Below are 18,000 nucleotides of genomic sequence, written 5' to 3'. Positions count from 1 at the left end.
GGGCAGTCCAGTAAACTTTGTGCACCCAATAGGATTTTGTTTTCACCTCTGTGTTTTCACCTCAAGAGACAATAAGAGCAGCACTGATCTCATTCTGGCACTGTAAATGGAATCTGGGCCTGGCTTGTTACATCATTAAGACCTGTGGTGCTTGTGATACCTTTTAGTTCAGTTGTGTGTCAGTGCCTTCAGTGTACTGATTACCACTGAATACAAAAGCATTGGCGACTTGTATTGTGGACAACTAGTGTGCTTTGGAGTTGTTTTTCTTCTGAAGGTGTGTTGAGTGGTGTTCAAAAGGTAGGAGCTCTGTTTAATAAATATGTGACCTGTGAGAGTGAATTCTCTGAATAATATAGCTGGCATGTCATGTCTGAAAACATTTGTAAATCTTCATCATCTGTAAATCCATTCAGGCATGCTATATAAAATGTGCAGGTCTTGATTTGCTAATTTGCTAATAAACATAATAATAAATATGTTGTATAATGAAATCATATTGAAGAGATAGGAACTTTTAAAAAATATTATAATTAAGATCTTAGAAAGTCTTTGCAGGGAGCATGGATTAATTGGATGTGGTGTTATGAAGACTCATTGATTTTGTGTAACAGTTGAGCATGTTCCCTCCCAATTATTCTGCTCAAGACCAAATGGGGACAAGTAGTTTAAAATAGTTTGACTTTTTGTTTTACATGAAATTTATAATAGTTGGCCATACTAATAAATGAAGGTAATTGAATGTATCCTGTCAGATTTTTAATTAACATAGCCCTAATCTCTCCTCACAGACACCCAACTGTCATTTAGTGCAGATATCACCATGCCGCTTGCAGTTGGCGGTCCTGTGGGTTACACTCCTCCAGAGGGGGGATGGGGTTGGGCAGTTGTGGCTGGTGCCTTCATCTCTATTGGTTTCTCCTATGCCTTCCCAAAGTCCATCACTGTGTTCTTCAAGGAGATTGAAGTAATCTTTCAAGCCACCAGTAGCCAAGTCTCCTGGATCTCATCCATCATGCTAGCTGTCATGTATGGTGCAGGTGAGACTACATGGTGCATTAAAATATATTGAAGGTCTTACTATAGCCTTACTTATATAAAGCATTCATTCTGGGTTCTCTTTATCTTTTGATTCCCAGTCAGTTTAGGACACCATGCAATACACATATGTTGTTTCTACTGTACATTTTGTAACTTCTAAGCTGATTAAGCAATTCTGGAGTGAGAGAGAGTCTGCAGTGACAAAGCAGATCAAACAGAAAGATTTTAGGTACATGGAGTGTCTAAGAACCACTGCGGTTAAACCACTGCCTTAATGGCTAAGGTTTAGAAACAGGTTACATGTACAAATGATCACTGGTTACATGTTGAGTCAGAGGCAGCAGAACCAATTGCACCCTAAATCTAATAAATATTTGATCTCTGCCTCATTATAATTAATTGCATTAGTTATTTTCAATTACAATTATTCAGCAGTAGAGTTATACACATCATCAATAGAAGCATTAGTGAGGTTAGATACTGATCAAGGAGGCCTGGGGCACAGTTAATCTCAAAGGTGCTCAGTGAGTCAGGGCTCTGTGCAGAACACTTCAGTTCTTCCACTGGCAAACTATGTCTTCATGAAGCTTGCTTTGTGCATGGGGCATTATCATGCTGGAATAAGTTTAGACCCCAGCATGCGTCCAACGTTTTGGCAATAGTTTGGGAAAGACCCGCTTATCACTGTGATGGTAAGGTGTCCACAAACATTTGGCTATATAGTCTTGAGCTCATTTGGTTGGACTGAAAATTAGGATGATAAGCATAGAGCTAGTGCTGAGACTCCACACATTCTTGCTTTATCAAGCAGCATCTGTATAACTTTAGGATACATTGATTCTTTAAAAATTTAACTACTTCCAACATAAATTTTCATTCATTTCATCTTAGAGCACAAGTCTGTTTAATATTGTAATCCTCTTCACGTGTCTTTTACTTTGATTTACATAATCCTTTATCCCAGATGGGACAAAGTTGTTCCTAGCTGTCTTTTACTAAGCTTTGTATCAACACCTCTCTTAGCCCACTGATCTGATCGGTGAGGGCATGACACAGATAATGAAGCTTTCAGTACACTCCATTATCTGAAATGGTCTAAATGGAATGGGTTGAGTACAAGATGAGCTTTAAACATTACTACTATGTGGGACAGAGCTCTGAATGGGCAACTCTATCTGCCTCTAGAGCCTGTGTTCTCAGTCAGCCTTTTATTTCAAGAGCAAGGGTTTCAGATGTTTTCCTTAGAGAGAGATCAGGGGATGAGATGCTTCCGTCTGCAGTTGCACAGAGCTGAGATTGTCAAATACAGTAAAGAAGATGAGCACTGTTAAATGATGTCAGAGCAACTATAAGGGACCAAATTGCTTTTGTATAAATAGCATAATCTAAACTGCACTATTCTGGCTAACCAAATTAAATGTTAAACTTTGCACTTTTGACACTATGATAAATCTGCATTTTCTGAGCAGTTGATGAATTGGATATTGTACTTGTTTGACCATTAATTGGACAGTGAGGCAACATGATGTTAGTTGTAACTTTAGTCACTTTTTTATATTCTGAAGTACCAGTTTGACTTGTGCGTTTTCCAATTCAATTTAATAAATTTTATTTATATAGCGCTTTTAAAAAGTACAAAAACAAACAAACAAAGGGTCACTGTCGTACCCAGCTGACAATTTCTCTAATAATTTTTTTTTGCCGTTAAATATTTATTATTTAAAAAGTGTAAGCATTAGTATTAGCATCAGTGTTACTAAAATTTGAACTTTTTATTCAATATTTGACATTTGTTAATGTTTATTTAGGATTATGTCTGTTTAGGATATAGGATATAGTCAAGCATTTTTATAATAAATACATTTTCAGTTGCTACATATAGTGATGAATGCAATTTGTTGTGTTTGTAACAAATACATTCAATACATATGATTAAGTCAGTTTGGCAATATGGCAAATGGCAGTAAAACTGATAAGACACCCAAACTTTAATTAACCATATAAGATCACATGAATACTGTGAGCAAGCGCTAGTAGATTTAACCTCTATTAACCCACACTGCCACACTGGACAAGGAAGAACAGACCCACAAAAGCAGAAACATGCCAAGTTCTATGATATTTCTTTAGATTTGATTACGACATTGTTATAGAAATCAAGTAAACAATATTGAGCCATGGTGAATAAACAATTTGATGCTGTTTGTTATATTTATCATTCATTCCTTATTCAGTCACACTAGCAACTTGCTTAACTCGCTAGTAGTCTTATGAGCTTTACATAATTTACATTTTATGGAACAATTATTATATATAATTTAGAAGTGAATACTGCAGTGTATTTGCCCTATTACTATTACACTACATATGAGCAAACTTGTAAGATTTTTCTTAGTGAATTAAGGTGGACTTTTATTGGCCATGGGAAGTTATTCATCCAGGAATATGACTGGGTGGCACATTGGGTGGAACATTCATAAAAAGAATGTCCAATGATAAAATGGTAACAAACTATATATTAAAAGAACAAGAATACACCCTGGTTTCTTATACTGATGCGATGAAGCTCTCCAGAGTATTGACTAAATCTTGTCTTTGGCTTCTGCACAACCCTTTTCCTTACACATAGTAAACATCTGTGCACTTTGACTTTTTTGCTGTATACCTAGACAGCCATTCAGCAATAACTGTCAGATTGTGTTTGTGCCTGTTTTACACTGTAGTGTTAAAGCAAAAAAGGCAGACGTATATTTCATTTTTTTTCTTTTTCGCATTTTGATAGGCCAAACCAGCCAAAGTCAGTTTGCTAAGAGAAAAAGACACCCTGATATGCAGGTACAGTTTTCACATGTATCTCCATTGAATTCAAATGCAAGCAGTTGATCCAAATACTGATCAGACTATAAAAACAAACTGTTAAACTGACAATCACTCATTTTAATTTGTCACTTATTTATCTGGAGCCTTACTTGACACAATATTGCTTTGTTCTTTTGACATCTTCAAGGAAATAGCCAGTTCAAAGTCAGTTATACAGCCAGTTCATGATCAGTGTGTATTTCCCATTTTAACCGTACCTGTGCTGAAGTGTTGTTCATGTCTGATTCCACTTCACAGTCATTGTAAGGCAAATACAACCTGCTTTGCAGTACAATAATTACTAATCAGCAGGAAATTGAAGGCTTAAAATGTAGGGAACACTGATTCTGATATATCTTACAGGGCTGCATTTCTGCATTAGATTAGTGTAAGCATGTAATCTTTCAGAGGTTTGATGTAGGAATTGGTTGGCTCTAGTTGTATTAGGTGGATTATAAAAAGGACAAATAGAACAGTCCATTGTACATTTTGTAATTCTTCCTCTTGCAATCCACTTATAACAATTGTGTCATATGTTCCAAAACCGGTAAGAATTCCTTTTTAGGTGACTATTTTCCTTGTTACTGGGTCTTTAACCTCTGTTATCATGATGATAACAGATGAATTCTTCATATGTGAAGTAAGACATATCACACGTTTCCATATAATGTAGAAAACTGCAAATAACTATAAGAAAAATAATGTCAACTGCTCAACACTGACTAACCCTTATCCTTACTGTATGTTTTATACAGAGTGTTCCTCAGCTTAACAGCAATGTAAATAGTACAGTTTTTGGCATGATGACTAAGGAAAATTCATATATGTTAGTGATGCATCTGTGGCCCAGATCCTGCTACATCCTAACTAGTGTTCATACCAAATGATTATTAATAGATACAACATTACAAGCATGTTTGTATCCTTTGAAAGGCTATACAATGACAGATGTTCTTTCTCATAACAAGGAACAGCTTAACATTTAGCCATTTCTGCCCTACCCACACACACACAAACACACATCCACTGCTTCAATAGCTCTGCTACAGACTGCAGTAATAGCACTCCTTATCACCACTGTAATAGCCAAGCTGATAATAGGCAGTAAATGCAGGTGTTTATATGTAATGTTCTGACATCACAGTCATGTACAAAGAAGGTCAGAAAAATACCCACAAAATGTATTTTGAAACATGATACATGGTGAAAAAAATATAAAGGCATTAATATAAGCTACGAAATGATAAAATTAAAATGCATCAAAATGAAGTATATTATTTTATAGTATATTGAAAATACAGAAACACATTTGCGAAAGTTTTGTAAAGGATCAGCATTATCACTTCAGTCAATTTAGCAGTAGTCGCAAACAGTATGTTGTCTTGATTTTAACACATGAACTTAGTAATTCCATAAAATTTTGTTTCTATTTGTTTGTCCTGTACACCTTCTACAATACAACCAGGTAGTTTTAAATCCTTTGAAAGTAGGTCTTGTTTTATTCTTTGCTGTGTCCCTGTTGGGTGAACTGCATAGGCAGAAACAACAAAGGGTTTCTGTTTTATAAGTTAGAATCCTTTAGCATCCAAAGAACCCAAATAGTATATTACTGCATTAACAATATAATAATAGTTGAAAGACTTCACAACATTTCACACTGCTTAGTGATTAATGCCAATTAGTATGCCACCTATCGATGTTTGAAGCTATCAGTAATTTAGGAAAACAGGGCAAAGTTGCAGGTTAGTGATAGCTACAGGAAAAACAGAATATTTCAAATTCTCCTGCTGCATATAAGAATATTAAAGCAACAGTGCCCTCTAATGTCTAAACTCTAGTCTATATTAGATTTTATCCACATTTAATGTATTTTCCTTTAGCAACTGCAGTTGATTTTGCACAATTTTGTTGATTTTTGCAACTGCAATTTGCAAATCATTTTCAAAATAAGATTATGACCCCCTGGAGGCCCTGTTATGCTGAAGGAGATTTTTTTGGCATGGTTTGGTCTACTTGTCTACTTAAAGGAAAGAGTCAATGTAAATCAATACACGGTTATTTTGGCTAATTCATTGTGATAAAACATTTCTATCTTGATGGAAGCTTTCTACTTCAAGATGTCCCTATCCACACTAAATATTTTGAACAGATGTCAACTCAGTTGAAAAGATATGAGGCATTACTACAAAAATGAAAAAAATAAATAAATTAGGATTAAGGTATTTTGGAAGAATTATAATTATTTATCTAGTACAGTTCCAAAACATCATGCCAATGTATACTAAAGATGTTCTGATGGTTATTAAGTGACTTTATTAAGACACTTTATGTTGGTTTGACTTACAATTTGTTACCTACCTGTATAAATGAAACTTAAGAATACATTTAAATGCAATAAACAAATTTTTCATTTTTCACAGGTCCAATTAGCAGTATTCTGGTGAATAAGTATGGCAGTCGTCCAATCATGATAGCAGGGGGCTGCCTGTCAGGAGCTGGACTCATTGCTGCATCTTTCTGCAACACAGTGGAGGGCTTGTATTTCTTTGTGGGTGTTGTAGGAGGTGGGTTACTATAAATATGCATGTGACTGATGTTGAATGTAATAGAGTTATAAAGGGAATAGTGTAAGTTTATTTGAAAATTTATGTTCTTCACTGTTTAAATTACAGGTTTCGGACTTGCGTTCAATCTCAACCCAGCCCTTACTATGATTGGCAAATACTTCTACAAAAGGAGGCCGATTGCGAATGGCATTGCCATGGCCGGCAGTCCTGTGTTTCTATCCACTTTAGCTCCTATGAACAGTTGGCTTTTTGACCAGTTTGGTTGGAGGGGTAGCTTCCTAATCCTGGGTGGGCTTTTGCTCAACTGTTGTATAGCTGGATCTCTCATGAGGCCTATTGGGCCAAAACCCAAACCTGCTGTGGAGAAGGTTAGTGCTAATGGAGAGAAGAAGACAGCTATGCAGATTATCAACAGTTTTATTGATCTGTCTCTCTTCAAACACCGTGGATTCCTCCTCTACCTCATAGGCAACATTGTCATGTTCTTTGGCCTTTTCACCCCACTAGTTTTCCTCAGTAATTTTGCCAAAAGTAGGGATATAGCAAAGGATAAAGCAGCTTTTTTACTTTCAGTACTGGCCTTTGTGGACATGGTGGTGCGGCCATCCATGGGAACAGTGGCCAACACTAAGTGGGTCAGACCGAGGATACAGTATTTCTTTGCCGCCTCAGTTCTATTTAATGGTGTATGCCATATTCTTGCACCTCTTTCAGTTGATTATCTAGGGTTTGTTATCTATTCTGTCTTCTTTGGGTTTGGGTTCGGGTGGCTGAGCTGTGTGCTTTTTGAAACCCTGATGGACTTGGTAGGAGTTCAGCGCTTCTCCAGTGCTGTGGGCCTGGTCACCATTGTGGAATGTGGACCAGTTTTAATTAGCCCTCCATTGCTCGGTGAGTATAAGAGATTCTCTGATATTTTTATGCATATATTTCTAATATGTACACTGCCCTTTTCCTAGCAGACTCTTTTCTAAAAAAAATAATCTAAAGCATTTCACATACTAAGCTGTGTATTTATGCAGTAATTGTATTTTCATTGACAGGAAAATTTAATGACATCTACCATGACTACAAGTACACTTACATTACCTGTGGAATAGTCCTGATGGTTGCAAGCATGTTCCTTTTTATCTGCATGGGCATTAACTATAGGCTACTGGATAAGGAAGCAAAGGAGGAAGCTAGAAAATCTCAGCTAAAAGGAAAAGAGGAAGAATCCACCATAGACATTTCAGACAAGGAGACAGCTACTGGACAGAGAGAAAACAGAGACAATAAAACAGCAGAAGATACTGTGTGACTTCCCCTATCCAGACATGATTATACACTTTTGAGGAACTATATATGTCATGCTTTTTGACATAGTTGTATAATTATTATTATTATTGTGCAATATTTTTTATGCCTAAAAATATCAATGAGAGGACACAATACAGTGTGTTTCCATGCATAAAAACGTTAGTGATTTTAATGTTTGACTTTATTTTAACTGAAACAAAGTTTTTTGTTTTCATTTGTATCACAGTCCATACTAATCTAAACATATGTGGTATTTATAAGGGTATTAGCCAGAACTAATAAAATAATATTTCAGATGTCTTTTTTATTTTTTATTTTCCAATAATGGAACAACATGTGTGGCCTGCAAAGAGACCTGGGCTCAACAGCATTGAACACCTTTGCACCTCTACACCAAATATCAGTGCCTGGTTACACTAATGTGCTTGTGGTAAAAGAACAAAACCCCACAGCCATTCTCCACAATCTAGTGAAAAGCCAGAGAACCTGAAGGAAACACACATACACATGCATTTGTGCCACATTAGTCACTGTTATTAACTGTTTTCTTATGTCTTTCCTGTCATCTTATTATGAGAGACTTGTTGCTCATCTAATCTACCTTTATCTACCTGTCAGGTTAGATTTTTGTTCCTTGGTCAATTTAGCAACTCTTGAAATTGACCAAGGAACCAAACAGTTATGGTATAAATGGATAAAAAAGGTACAGTAGATTCGTTAAACATACATTTCGTTTGGAAAGTACATGGAAACATATACGTTTTTATAAGTTAACTAAGTTACATTTTCTTTTAGTCATAAACTGTAATTTGTATGATTTAGACACATCTGGCAACCCCGTGAACGTGCATTATATTACAACCAGCACGCGCATCAGAAGTATAAATTCAGTTGAAAACCGTTAGGGTCTTTACTGAGGTGCTCGCAGAGATACGGCTGATAAGCAAGTAATTAATCGAGTAAGTCTGAAAAACCGTGATTTAAAAGGTAAAGAATCATTCATTCTCTCTAAAACAGTCAAGTTTTTCAGTTTGTAAAGTTTGAATCGAATCAGTAACATATTAGCTCAACAAACGCGCTAATTTTGTGCCAACGTTGGCTAATCATTCACCTCATATTCCGTACAACTGACAAAATTACGACTTTTGGGATCTTTCTGAGAGCTACAGTACTATTTCCCAGACCAAACCCGAAAGTGAGTCAGCTACAGTATAATAAAGTCTTAAATATGCGTCTTGAGTTATATTTCAGCTTGTAATGACTTACAGTTGATCAAATTCATCGCTTCTGTCCATTCTAGTAATCGATTTAATGCTTATCATTAAAACTGCTCACGTTAGTCAATATTAAGCATGAAGAATGTATGTAATGTCCTCTTATGTAACGTTTGTCACTTGATTTAAATACTAAAATTGACTTAAAACTAAATTGGTCAGATGGCAAATTCGATATCAAGTTCAGCTTGCTATAGGAGAATGGTATTCTGTAGACTATAATTAACTTTTTAAAAAATTTTCATCTCATACAGGCTGCAATGTTTATTCAGGCAAAATAAAATCGCCATTCCAAAATCTGTTTATCATCCATTCATTCATCTTCACTAGGAACTTTATCCTCAGGGTTACAGTGGATCGAGGGCCTTTTATTTATTTATTTAATTTTTTTTTTAGGAAAAATGATCATGAGATGGAAACAAAACCTGTATGAAACACCAGTCCACTCACACGTTCAAACCCAGAAACAATTTACTAATTCACATACTTTGTTATTGGAGGTGGGGTGAAACGTTTGGGGCACTGTACTGCCCTCAATATGCATTTTGATTAAAACAAATTTGGACCCAATGTTTTGAAAAGAATCAGGGGAACTGTTGTCTCATCAGTATGCCCACGTACAGTTGTTCTGTTTAACCAGTCTCTACAGGATTTCATATTGCGATCACACAAATGAACACAAAATCATTCACAAAATCAGCCATATTTGGAGGTGCTTTGAATTTTTCAAAATGACGCACAGAGTTTCCCTAGATTCAGGCCAACATGTGTGGATTCAGCCAAAGCCCTTTTTGATTCACATGAGTTGAGTATGAGTACAGCTACCACGTAAAGTAAATACATATGAGTCTTTACTGGTAGTAATTTAAAAGAAGTAACCTTTGCTAGCAATTATGCGAATTCAACCACAAAAAAACTTAAGTTGCTAGTTGCATTGTAAGTTTTAAAAAACGCTGCAGCAAAATCAGGCATTTTAGGCCACAGTAATGAAAAAAAAACTTGAAAAATCTTGAAGAGACTGTTTAATCAAAGAGTGTATTATTTTATCCATTTCAGTATTGTGTTCAGTTGACCCTTTTCTGTTTAACTGCCATTATTTTTTTATTCCTTTTTCCCATCAGACCAGTTTATGAAACCAAACACATAGACACCATGAAATCATGCAAACTGAGGGTGGGGAGCCATTAGCGGTTAAACTTTTGCTTTTAATTATATAGTCGCATCAGCGTACAAGTTCACTTTTCCCATAGCTTAAAATGTAACAAAATATATATTGACTTAGCATCATCATTGACCTCTTTGCTGTGTCTAAATTGGAATTGTATTGGCACATCCTGAAATTATGGAAGTGACTGTTAGCTTTTCAGGAAACCTTCCATTAGACAGACAGCTAGCTAATCCTTTTTCCCTTATGTTACAGCATGGAAAGAGCATTTAACTTTAAACTGTTAGTGCCTCCTAGACACAGGCTAGGTCAGGTGTCAGCCGTAAAGCCTCAAGATACTGGGCTGAATGAAGATAACAGTAGCTTAATGGCACCAGTTACGGTGAGTAGAAATAATAGTTGGAAGTTCATAAATTTCTGTTTTACTGTAGATGAATATATTACCTGGTGTGTGTATTTTTTCTTTAGAGTTTTAATAAATGTTTTGAAAAAGAAATTACTTCAAACAGCAAGATGGTGTTGCCTACAGTGTCCCCAAGACCAGGTAAAGGTGAAAATGGGCTTTTCATTTAGAGACATTATTTACATTTTCTAAAAAAAAAAAAAAAAAAAAAAACATTTTAGCTAAAGTAGTTAAATTATTCAAATGTGTATGAAATGCTAGTTTGCTATTTTAAAGAGACCACAAAGATGAGTGCTGTGATGCCAATAGATAAAGAAGAGGTGAGTGACTTCTTCATATTTGTCAATAGTTCACATAGTTCACATTGATTTTATTAATTCTTACTGTATGTTTTGCCAGCCATCATTGAGTTCTAGTCAGCTATATTCCAAACTTTTTGAAGAGGCTGAAAAAATAAAAGCTTGGAAATTGAAAATGGACTATGATATCTTACAAAAAGATAGAAACCTTCAGGAAAATAGAAGGACAATTGAAATACAACGCAAAGCCATTCAAGAACTTCAGGTAAATATGGCTATGATCAGACAAATAGCTAAAATCTGCTTTTCTGTCATATTTTTTATCATTAGGAACTGGTACATTTTTATGTTTTGTTAATTCTAAGAACTCAGGACATGTGACTCAGCCTGAACAGTTTCAAGGGAATAAAAGCTATATTTAAATGTATCTAATATTCAAGTAGTATTTGGTTAGTCACAAATCAGATATGCCCTGATTTCACCCTTTTTTTAATTATTTATTTAAACATATTTTTCGTTTACTTTAAATAATTTATGCTTTTGTTACAGTTTGAAAATGAGAGTCTCAGCATGAAATTAGAGGAACAATTAAATAAAAATGAAGATATGAGGAATAAGTATGTATAGCATATATTTTTAACTTAATAAATGATTATTAAATATAGTAAATTAATTTGTAATTTATGTTCTTTTTGCAGAAATAATGCAACAAGAAATTTATGCAACATTTTGAAGGACACTTTTGAAAGATCTGTTGAGAAAATGAGCCTGTGTAAGTGACACTGTAGAAGTCTGTTACATCCAGTAGGACTTACCTAAGTCTGTAATTATAAATGCTATTTTTTTCCTATGTTAAAACAACAAATATAATTTTCTTTAGTTGAAGGAGAAAGAGAAGAAACCCATGGCCTCTTCTTGCAAAACCATGAAACCATTCAGGTGAATTAGTTTTCATAGTACTAAAAACAGTTGAAGACTGAAAGGACGTGACATGTGATTTTCAAAAACGGCATTTAAAATGGTAGTGTGATATTGTGCTTGTCAGTATTATTGTGGTGGTCTGAAAAAAGAATTGCATGTTGCTATGGCTGGATACTGATAAACAGGTTTGAATAGGCTTTTTTTCTTCTTGATTTCAACATATATATACACACTGTATATCTGTAGCTTTTAGAATGTCATGCAGTAGAAAATTCATAAATGGTTGATTAAATATTGTGTTTTGAGATGGCCTTCAAAATATTTCGTTGTTTCTTCTTTCAGAGGATGATTGCTGCCTTTGAAAGTCTCCGGCTGCAAGCAGAGTCTGACCAACTAGAAATGTTAAAAGGTAAACAATTAGAGGAGTTCCCTTTTGAGGGAACTTGATGCTGCATCAAGGTTGACACAATGGGAATGCTTCCGAACCCCCGCTATATTACAGAGGAGGACACACACTCTCATTGCGTTATTTGTTTGGGAGATGAGCATGCCCGATCGGCTTTAAAGGGAGCCAGTTGCATGCATTGCGAGAGGTAATCTAGCCAATGTATCTTCTAGCCAAGCATCTGCGCCTCTTAGTTCAGGTCCTGTGTCTGCCGAAGCAGCGCGATGGCTTTGATGATGGGGCTTGCTGGTAGAATTTGCAGAAGCGGAGCAAGAGATGGGTCATTCCCTTTCTCTTGCCCTCTGCCCTGATTCCAATCTGTCAGTTTTGGTTTCGGGAGCTCACATAGTGATTTCTCCCAATCCAGAAGAAAGTATATAACTGTCCAAATCAGGTTCTGAGGAGCTCAGTGTAGGCAAGGAAGGGCTTGCTTCTTCTGATCTGCCAACCCAATCAGTGGTGTTTGAGGCGCTCCTTGAGAAGGTAATGCATGCTGTAGCAAATTAAATTTAAATTGCACTGAAGGGATGTTAGTGGCATCCGATCTAAGCTAGACGACTGCTTTCTGGCTTCAGGCCACATGCCACCTTCAGGCAGGCAGCTGCTGTTTTTCCCAGACCTCCATGACATGGTATTGACATCCTGGGGAATCTCGATTCAGCCCATCTCTTTTTCTCCTGCCACTTTTAATTTTTTGACCATTGTAAGGCTTTAAAGGCGGCCATGTATAGTTTTGAAGAGACACTCGTGAAGTATTCCCCACACTGCTTGCATTCAGGAAGCCTGTGCATCCTTCTAAGCCACCTCAGCCCTAAGGTAAGGCATACACGGCAGCAGGCCAATGCACTCCAGTGCATTTGTTTACTGGATTACCTGGACAAAGGCTATGGTGGCCAGTCATTGAGATGCCTCCCTAGAATGTGATCGGCCTCATGGCAGAAGTAGCCAACGTTATCTCTGGCTCAGCGGTGTAGGTTTTCATCCCATCAGGCTTCTCTTCAGCTTCATACTTATCAGGACAAGACCCCGGTTCCTGACCTTGGGTCCCATTCTATGGGCGTGTCATTTTTGCAAGACTCTTTTGATGGACGCCTCACTTTCGGGCTGTGGAGCGGACTTGGACAGCCGCCTCGCCCAGGTTCTATGGGAGAGCTCTTATCTCTCATGGCACATAAATTGCCTGAAGATTCTTGCATTCTAGCAGTGCAATACTTTCTTCCACACCTCAGTGGCTACCATGTGCTAGTGCACATAGACAGCACTGATATCAATCATCAGGGCTGTCTGTGTAGGTTGGCACAGCAGATTCTGCTCTAGACAGAGACTAGTTTTCTTTCGCTAAGAGCAATTTTCATCCAAGGACATGTAAATCGGGATGCAGACTTTCTGTCGTGGCAGGTGCTGAGGCCTGGGGAGTGGTATCTCCACCACTAAGGTGGAGGTTAAAGGTGTACCACTTCTGCAAACCACGACCACAGAGTCTCCTTGGGTAGGCACCGCCTGATCTCACATTTTTTGTGCAGTGCCAGCTTGCTGAGACCATCCTGCAGTCTCTGCCTACTTTTCTGGTACCTCTCAGTGGTCCTAGAGGGGCTGCTGGAAGCCACCTTTGAGCCCATATGTCTCTGAGAAGTTTCTGACACTAAAGATGGCTCAGCTCTTAGCCTTCACTTCCCTCAAAAGAGTGGAAAATCTGCAGGCCCTGTCAGTCGCCATCCCTCAGATAAATAGAAGCTAGAGCAATGTGACATAGATGGCCTTACTGTATATGGACTCACTAGCACATATTCACTTTGTCACCCGTCCTTTCCAAGCCATTGGCCATTGGCATGTGTGCACACAGAGCTTTAGACAAACTTCCTCAAAGAAGCATTCCCATAGCATCAGCCTTGACACAGGATCCTGTTCCTTTCTCAGGGAACCCAGATTCATACGTAACCTGGTGTAGTTATATAAGATCTAAGAAAATGTGATAAATTTAAAATATAAGGACATGCGCTATGGACTAGATGTTACATATTTAAATTGCATTTGATGTTTATTTGGACATATCACACAGCTAAAGAGGGCCTTAAACAGTTTGAGGAGCTTAAAGTGAAATTTGAGAGTGACTATCACATGAAAGAAGAGAAGGTAAGTGCACCTGTTCACTGTATTGGACAGTATTTTATTACTGTGTAGAAATTTTTAATGATATTTTAATATTTTTTTCTGATGGTTGGCAAAAGTTAATTAGTTCCTTATAGCTCCAAATGAGATCAAGTCAAAAGCTTGATCATATTTTAAATCAATGCATCCTTCTGTGTTGCAGTATAAACATGACAACATCAATAAATGCTTTAGGCCAGGCCTACAGTCCCCTCTAAAACTATCGGATATATGCATTTACAGCATTTGGCAGACACGATTATCAAAAGCAACTTAGAGTTTATCTCATTATTTACAACTTAATTTTAAGGGCTTTGCTTAGTGTTGGCAGCTTGATAGACCCGGGATTCAAATTTGCAACCTTCCAAGCAGCAATCCAACACCTTAACCACTAGACTACAGCATTCTTCGCATTTTAGGTTATAGAATAAAACATGAAAATACCCTGACCTTATTTCAAGCTTTCACCCAAAAACCCATTCAAAAAACCCAGTGCCTTTTGGATGATGGAACTGGAAAAGCTAAAAGTAATTTCCAGGATTTAGGACTCATTCCTGCAGCAGTCTGTGGGCAGTGAGAATCACATAGATACCATATCTGTGCTGGAGCTTACACCAAATTCACAAAGTGATGAATTATTTGCAACAAATACACTGTCAAGCAAGCTGTGGTGTTTGTTTATAGCCTGTGAAGATTTTCAAGAATCATGAACAAGAGCTTATTTTCTGCAGTAATCCAAAACCGAATAGATTTGTCATTTCTGCAGCACTCTATTGCGGAAAGGCGCAAAATTCAAGGACAGTTTTTTAAATACAAATTTTGTTTTAAATGTGTATTTCATGACAGTCAATAAAAACCTATTAGATACTTGAAGATTACTTGAACAAAAATATTAAATGTTACAATAAAATGTTGGTATAACAGTAAAGAAAGCAGCATATTATGTACTATGCCTCTATCTCCACAAGAGCTGTGCAGATTTTCTAAGATGCTCAGAAAATCTTGCCTATTATTTTCCTCATAAAACTGCACCTGAGTGCACAAAGTGTACCTGAGATGACTCATGCATTTTAGAAAAACAAAAAAGAAAGGGTTGTTACACTTACTGTAAAGGTAGGGTCTCTGATATTTGAGAAATGTTTCAGAAAACTGCGTTGGGCCACCAAACAAAACAAAAATCAAAACAAACGTGTAGCCAATGAGCAGTAAGGGGCGGGCCTTGTCAATATGGGTGAAGAGAGTGTTCAGTGTGCATGTGTGACATTAGCAGAAAGCGGTTTTAACATTGACAAGGAGGATAAAAACAAAGGAAGAAAGCGAAAAAAGGCTTACGATAAGGCAAGAAGCAGGACCCGTGTTGATATAGGATCAGCTTTCCGGAGACAACTGAAGGAACGGGAATTTGGCCGCATATTCAGAGATTTGAGTTTCCCGAGTCAATAACTCCTGAGCTAAACGTTTACTGCTCATTGGCTACATGTTTGTTTTGATTTTTGTTTTGTTTGGTTGCCCAATGGGGGGCACTGTGGCTTAGTGGTTAGCACGTTCGCCTCACACCTCCAGGGTTGGGGGTTCGATTCCCGCCTCCGCCTTGTGTGTGTGGAGTTTGCATGTTCTCCCTGTGCCTCGGGGGTTTCCTCCGGGTACTCCAGTTTCCTCCCGCGGTTTAAAGACATGCATGGTAGGTTGATTGGCATCTCTGGAAAATTGTCCGTAGTGCATGTGTGAATGAGAGTGTGTGCCCTGTGATGGGTTGGCACTCCGTCCAGGGTGTATCCTGCCTTGATGCCCGATGACGCCTGAGATAGGCACAGGTGATCCGAGATAGTTCGGATAAGCGGTAGAAAATGAGTGAGTGAGTGAGTGAGTGAGTGAGTGGTTGCTCAACGCAGTTTTCTGAAGCATGTCTCAAATATCGGAAACTCTACCTTTAATGTTGACTTTGTTGTGTTTTGCTGTTTATCACTCAATACTTCATGGCATTTTTTAGCATGTGTTTAAGACTTTTGACTTTTGTACAATACTACACCCTTTTGTCTTAAATTGCATAAATTTAAGACCACAATGAGTTTAATAATGCAGGCTGTAGTATCACCTCTTATGGTAAAATATAACTCAAAAAAATATACTACTTTCAAAAGAACATTTCAGAGGATCTGCTTATCTGCTGAACTCATTATTACAGAAGAATTATTGTGCACATCTGGCATTTGCATAAAGGTTGTTAGCTAAAATATGGAGTAGAGAGAAAAATGTTATGTCTGGAAGCATAGAAAAAAATATTTCATTGCTCCAAATTGGTGCAACAAAAAAGTGTTACGTGATTGGATGACCAAGGAAACAAGATAGTATACTCTCTCCTTTGTCAGTCACTGTGACACTTGGGCATTTCTGAGCTCATGTTAGCAGAAGAAGGCACATAGCACTTTCCAATATAGTAGCTGCAACCCCTGAATTTAGTAATTTCTGCAACCTCTCTATGCCAGCAGCAGTAGCATCCAGCTTTTATGTTTTTAGTCTTATGAAAGAAAGGACTTTGTTTTGCATACCTTCCAAAAGGTTTGCTGTCATTGCAGTGATGTATAATTATAGATTTAGAGATTTAGTAAGCCAAAAATACAGCACTTTACAAGCAGGTTCATTAAAGTTCTGGTTGTTTTGATTGTTGTAATTATTGCTTGTGGATATGGGCATTTTAGGGAACGTCAGTATTTTAAAGCCATTAATGGATTTATGAAGGTCAGCACACTTTTTCAATCATTTTATTTGTGCATTTTTTAAAAGTACCCATGTTACTAAATGAAGAAATAAGGTTCATAAGAGTTCCACCACAAACACTGTGGTTAGAAATAGAACTGGACAAATGTTTCTGTTTCAATTTGCTTACCTATTAACCACAAAAATGTTTTTTTATCACAATTTTATCAATTTCACCAAGGTGTCAATCATTTTAAAAAGCTTTCTATGTACATTACTCACTCTCACCTGTATAAATATATGTAATACAAAGAAACAAACACTTTCCGTCACTATCAAGCAGGAATATTTTTTTTTCTAAACAACTGGCACTCCTGAATCTATTTTCCTTTTCTAATATAATCTCAAATTCTCTTACTCCTTTTTGAGTTCTACTACTCTCCTGCCTGATCTCTCTTACACTGTGTAATCTGACTTTATCTTGAAAAATGATGGAGTAATATGAAAGTATGAGTGTGTGCAAACATTTTTATCATATAATTCAAGTGATTATGGAATCCATATACTATCTATCACTAAGTAATGTCATGTCCCTTCAATTTCACAAGGTCCATATTAATTGACGTATTTTGTTCCCTGGTGAACATATAAACCTAAAGTACAAAAATTTCACATATATTGTTTAAATACAAAACCAACTTTTAAGTTTGATTTTTAACTATTTTTGCATGCCACTAGATTTTATATTTATAAATCAAAATAAATATCTCATGTGGTGTTTTATTTGTGGTGCTAAGTGTGTTCTCTAAAGAAAACTAACAGAGAAATAATTACAACATATTAGGCAGCTCCAAAGCTACCAATTTTCCCTGTTTCTGAATA

General features: G+C 36.8%; 2 protein-coding genes across 2 annotated transcripts in view; both read left to right on the top strand.

Annotated features, from left to right (window-relative positions):
• Positions 1–823: 823 nt before the first annotated feature.
• On the top strand, positions 824–7,848 carry slc16a1a (solute carrier family 16 member 1a). The gene is made up of 4 exons (XM_060867106.1): positions 824–1,040; positions 6,321–6,464; positions 6,573–7,358; positions 7,511–7,848. The coding sequence occupies exons 1-4, from the start codon at positions 824–826 to the stop codon at positions 7,765–7,767; spliced, it is 1,404 nt and encodes a 467-aa protein (XP_060723089.1). The 3' UTR covers positions 7,768–7,848.
• An 841-nt stretch (positions 7,849–8,689) lies between these two features.
• sycp1 (synaptonemal complex protein 1) overlaps positions 8,690–18,000 on the top strand; it is a 23,540-nt gene continuing 14,229 nt past the window's right edge. Inside the window, exons 1-10 of the mRNA XM_060867105.1 lie at positions 8,690–8,753; positions 10,461–10,587; positions 10,674–10,749; positions 10,885–10,928; positions 11,008–11,172; positions 11,457–11,524; positions 11,606–11,679; positions 11,788–11,846; positions 12,171–12,237; positions 14,333–14,406. Of these exons, the coding sequence (XP_060723088.1) occupies positions 10,462–10,587; positions 10,674–10,749; positions 10,885–10,928; positions 11,008–11,172; positions 11,457–11,524; positions 11,606–11,679; positions 11,788–11,846; positions 12,171–12,237; positions 14,333–14,406 (753 nt within the window). The 5' untranslated portion in view covers positions 8,690–8,753; position 10,461. The remainder of the gene's footprint in view (positions 8,754–10,460; positions 10,588–10,673; positions 10,750–10,884; positions 10,929–11,007; positions 11,173–11,456; positions 11,525–11,605; positions 11,680–11,787; positions 11,847–12,170; positions 12,238–14,332; positions 14,407–18,000) is intronic.

This window comes from Tachysurus vachellii, chromosome 4 (genome assembly GCF_030014155.1).
Source record: "Tachysurus vachellii isolate PV-2020 chromosome 4, HZAU_Pvac_v1, whole genome shotgun sequence".
NCBI classification, from domain to species: Eukaryota; Metazoa; Chordata; class Actinopteri; order Siluriformes; family Bagridae; genus Tachysurus; species Tachysurus vachellii.
Note: the sequence above shows the minus strand (reverse complement) of the source record. Positions and strands in the feature narration are given on the sequence as shown.